General features: G+C 40.8%; 1 protein-coding gene across 1 annotated transcript; it reads left to right on the forward strand.

Moving 5' to 3' along the window:
* Positions 1-1,532: 1,532 nt before the first annotated feature.
* LOC105825491 (putative protein MSS51 homolog, mitochondrial) lies at positions 1,533-4,677 on the forward strand. The gene is made up of 4 exons (XM_012663297.1): positions 1,533-1,772; positions 2,058-2,213; positions 2,810-2,934; positions 3,925-4,677. The coding sequence occupies exons 1-4, from the start codon at positions 1,552-1,554 to the stop codon at positions 4,605-4,607; spliced, it is 1,185 nt and encodes a 394-aa protein (XP_012518751.1). The 5' UTR covers positions 1,533-1,551; the 3' UTR covers positions 4,608-4,677.
* Positions 4,678-5,214: the final 537 nt, after the last annotated feature.

The following is a 5,214-nucleotide window of genomic DNA, read 5'->3' on the forward strand; positions in this document are numbered from 1 at the left end:
TGTCCATTTGCATATATTCTTTTAGAAAATTCTACTCAAATATTTTGCCCATTTTTTAGTTGAGTTGTCTGTTTTTTTGTTGTTGAATTATAGGAGTTCTTTATATATTCTCGATACTAACCCCTTACCAGATACATGATTTGCAAATATTATCTCCCATTCTGTGGGTTGTCATTTGACTCTGTTGGTAATTTCCTTTGATGCACAAAAGTTTTTAATTTTGATGTAGTCCAATTTATCTATGTTGTTGTTATTGTTGTTACTTGTGCTTTGGTGTCGTATCTAAGAAATCATTGCCAAATCCATGTCATGAAGCTTGCCCCTGTTATCTTCTAACGTTTTTATAGTTTTAGCCCTTATATTTAGATCTCTAGACTTAACATTCGAACTCAAGTCATTCTGTTTCTTAATTTCCAGAGTGTGCCTATTTACATTTTTGTTCTCATTCTCTTCTCTGTGCTTAGAATTCCTCTTCCCCTATTTCCACGTATTCAGAATATTCCGATCTTTCAAGGTCTGTTCCAACTGCTACCTGTTTTATGAAGTCTTCCTATGGCTCACCCTCTGAAGAGAATCTCTTCTGATCTTCCATTAGTGCTTTAGTTTCACTTTTCTTGTAGGATTTACATATAATAATACCTTGTTTTATAGCTTACATCTAATCCCCTGTGAGACATTTAGATGAGATAGTGTATTTTTCATATTTGTTTCTATATAATATTCTGCAAATTATTTCATCTGTTTATTAGCAAATATATATTGAATAAATGGATGTCTTAGTATTTCTCGATATGGTCCCTTTTGTCTACTCAGCTCTTGTGGAAAGCATGGGAGAAAATGAGACAGGGAAAGAAGACATCACAAAGTCCTCGCTAGGTGGTGCAAGAGTGTAGGCTTACCTCTGCTTCAAAACTTACCTCTTTAGGAAATTTTCCTTGTAGTTTGTGTGACTTGCTTTGACTACATAACTCTTAGCATTGTGGTATACATTTTGTGTTACATTTATTTCATAGTTTATTGCTTGTAAACGTGATGATAGGTCTTTTAAAATAAATGTTTTATCTCTCTAACTAGGTTAGATTGGTTAATTCTCCAAATAGATGGTAGCTATGGACAGCCAAAACTGTTGCTTTTTCCTCTTTTAAGTCAATTTTGAAAATACACTAAAAATATGTGAATATCTTATTAGAAAGTCAGACGTTACAGATAAGTCTAAAGTCACCCTTGATCCAACCCAGTTCCTATCCCACTGCCTTCTTACCCTACTCAGAGTTAATCACTGTTATCAGTTTTCTGTGAGCCCTCCCAGATCTTTTTCATGCATTTACTTACATGTTACTATATTATGTATAGAACTTCATATGTAACACATATATGTATAAATTATATTCATATATAATTATTTCTCCTCTATTTTTCACAGCTGCCTGTGGTCTGAGAGACCAGAAGGAGAAGTGAAAGTCAAGCATATGAAAATACTATGTGTCCAGCTTATAAAATTCCATTCCATATCTGTTCTGCCTATAGTCTCCAGGTATCATTGGACAGGCCATGGCTCCACGGTCGCGGCAACGAAGGCACAAGAAACTCCCCTCATCTGTGGCTCCTGTGCCTGTGACCCCACCCACAGTTGTGACCCCTGTGCCTCTGACCCCCTCAAAACCTGGCCCTAGCATTGATGCACTTGGCTTCGTATCCTTGGAGAACAATGTTCCTGGCCTATCCCAGCTGATCCTTCAAAAGCTGAACATGAAAAGCTATGAAGAATACAAGTGAGTGACCAGCTTTATGGAAGAGGGATATATTGTATTTGGTAGAAGTGATTTCAGAAGGTAGAAAGGGAATATAATTTGGGCAATATGGGATATTTGCAGTGAGGGATTTTCATATCCTAACTTTTGCCAGTTTTATTACTATAGAAATAATTGGCTTAAGTGAGAAATGGTATCGGTAGGAGACATAGGAGTAGGTGGTATAGGAAGTAAGATGGGGGACGTGAGAGATTTTGGAAATATTCTTTTCCTTATTGCCTTTTCTTCTGCCTGCTGTTTCTGCAGGCTGGTGGTAGATGGGGGTATCCCTGTATCAGGCTTTGGATTTCGATGTCCTCAAGAAATGTTCCAGAGGATGGAGGACACATTCCGATTCTGTGCTCACTGTAGAGCACTCCCTAGTGGCCTTTCAGACTCCAAGGTCCTCCGGCACTGCAAAAGGTGACTCGTGGGGTGGGTAATGGGGAGACATTCAGAAATGACCCTGTACTAAGACCTCATTCCAAAAGGAAAGGTCTGAAAGGTTTCTAATAAACTTAAGGCTCTTTCCTCATTTTGTATCATCCGGACTACAGAGTGATCATAACAGGGTTCTAATCCTGCTTATTTTTGGTGTCACAGGGAAGTGAGACAAGAGACCACAATACAATCCTCTGTGTCTCCCTTTTCTTGAGTACTCAAAGAGTCAGACCACATCTGCTTTAAGAAGGTTGGGGTTGAACTATACCTGTGATGACAGGGCAGCTACAAACTCCTGGTGTTTTGTTTTGTTTTAAAAGAGATATAAAAAGTGAGATGTTCCAGATAGATAGAGATTGTCACTCTGTCACTTTGTCTGGGAGAATAATTATATTTCCAACTATCTCCTGCCTCTTCTGCCAAATGCAGTATCCAAATTTGTTGTATCATTCCTTTCCCTACCTTCCTGACCCATTCACTGATCTTTCTTCCTAGGTATAGGAATATCAGTCCCTTTCCCAGACACCCCCAATCACCTTTATGTATACAACATCTATTCCTGTGACTCATTCTCTCAGGTGCAGAAATGTCTATTACTGTGGTCCAGAGTGCCAGAAGTCAGATTGGCCAGCACACAGGAGGGTTTGTCAAGAGCTTCGTCTTGTGGCTGTGGACCGTCTCATGGAATGGCTTCTGGTCACAGGTGGAGTGGTAGTATTGGGAAACTTTGCTATAATGGTCATAGTTGGTTGTACTTGAAGGAATATATGAAAATGTATTGTCATGAAAAAAGAGGAACCTGGGGCAAGGAATGGGGCACTCCTGGTCACTGGTTGGCAGAGTGAACATAGAGGGAATATAGATCATTAGTGAGAAGGGAATTTTGAAGCCAGGAAAGGATTACATTACCTTTTTTTTTTTTTTTTCCTGATAGATATAGGGGATACAAGTGTTTTTCATTACATGGATAAATTATATAATGCTGAAGTCAGAGCTTTCAGTGTACCCATCACCAGAAGAGTGTACATTGTACTCAATAGGCAGATTTTTATTCCTCATGCCCCTCTCACCCTCTACCCTTTTTAGTTTTCAATGTCTATTACATCACTTTATGACCATATATACCCCTTGTTTAGCTTCCACTTATAAGAGAGAACATGTGGTATTTGTTTTTCCATTCCTGAGATAATTCACATAGAATAATGGTCTATAGTTCCATCCAACTTGCTGCAAAAGACATTATTTCATTCCTTTTTATGGCTGAGTAGTACTCCATGGTGTATATTAATATATACACTACATTTTCTTTATCCACTCCTCAGTTGGTAGGCACTTAGGTTCATTCTGTATCTTTGCAATTGTGAATTGTACTACAATAAACATTTGGGTGTAGGTATCATTTTTATAAAATGACTTCCTTAGATACCCAGTAGTGGGATTGCTAGATCAAATGGTAGGTTTACTTTGAGTTCTTTGAGAAATCTCCATACTGTTTTCCATAGAGGTTGTACTAGTTTACATTCCCACCAACAATGTATAAGCATTTCCTTTTTACTGCATCCATGCCAACATCTGTTTTTTGACTTTTTAATAATGGCCATTCTGACGGGTAAGGTGGTATCTCATTGTGATTTTAATTTGCATTTCCCTGATGATTAAGATTAGGTTACTTCTTATTCCTTCTTTCCTGCAGGTGATTTTGTCCTACCCTCAGGACCTTGGCCATGGCCAGGTGAAGTCGTACAAGACTGGGACACCTGGTTTTCTATGAAAGGGTCACAGCTAGATGCTACACTGGATGCTGTGCTAGGTAGTCATGCCATGACCACCCTATGGGCCAGTGTAGGACGGCCAAGGCCAGACCCAGATACCCTGCAGGGATCTTTGAAGCGGCTACTGACAGATGCCCTATCAAGGCCCTTGACAGTGGGCCTAGGGCTTAGGGCCTTCGGGATAGATGTTAGGAAGACTGGGGGAAGCGCAGTACATGTGATCGGTGCTTCCCATGTGGAGACATTTCTTGCTCGCCCTGGGGACTATGATGAGCTTGGCTACATGTTTCCTGGACACCTTGGACTCCGTGTGATCATGGTGGGTGTAGACGTGGCTACTGGCTTTTCACAGAGCACCTCAACTTCACCCCTGGAACCTGGCACAGTTCAGCTTAGTGGCCACAGGGACCTCTATCATGACTTCTGGGAGCAGCAGGTAGAGACTGGGCAGATAGCCCGTCCAGATTTGGCAGTGGCATTCCATCCAGGTAAGTCATTGGTTCAGAGGAATACTGTTTGGCTCCCCCTGAGAATTTTCCATCCTGAATCTTGCATCTTTTATCTTTGGGACCCCATTCATGTGGTCTCCTTAAACACAATATGATGACAATCTTGGTTGATAATTTGCCATATATACTACACCTGGGTTCAGAATTTTCTACTGAAGGCTGGGTGTGGTGGCTCATGCCTGTAATCCCAGCACTTTGGGAGGCCAAGGTAGGAGGATCACTTGAGGTCAGGAGTTCAAGATTAGCCTGGGCAACATAGTGAGACCCTGTCTCTACTCTCTACAAAAAATTTGAAAAATAAGTTAGCCGGCATGGTGGCATCCATCTGTAGTTGTAGCTACTCAAGAGGCTGAGGAAAGAGGATCCCTTGAGCCCAAGAATTCCAAGTTGCAGTGAGCTATGATCACCCCACTGTACTCCAGCCTGGGCAACAGAGCAGGACTCTGCTTTAAAAAAAAACAAAAACCCAAAAACAAAAGAAGAAACTGGGGTGGACGATCATGAGTATTGGGGATGAGCAAAGTGAAGGATGGTGTGTACACAATCAAAGAAATATCTTGCTCTTACAGTCTACTTTAGTCTTTCCCCTCCCTTTTCTTTTTTTTTGTTTTTTTTTTGAGACAGAGTCTCACTGTGTTGCCCGGGCTAGAGTGCCGTGGCGTCAGCCTAGCTCACAGCGACCTCAAACTCCTGGGCTCAAGC

Source organism: Propithecus coquereli, unplaced genomic scaffold (assembly GCF_000956105.1).
Source record: "Propithecus coquereli isolate 6110/MARCELLA unplaced genomic scaffold, Pcoq_1.0 Scaffold80, whole genome shotgun sequence".
NCBI classification, from domain to species: Eukaryota; Metazoa; Chordata; class Mammalia; order Primates; family Indriidae; genus Propithecus; species Propithecus coquereli.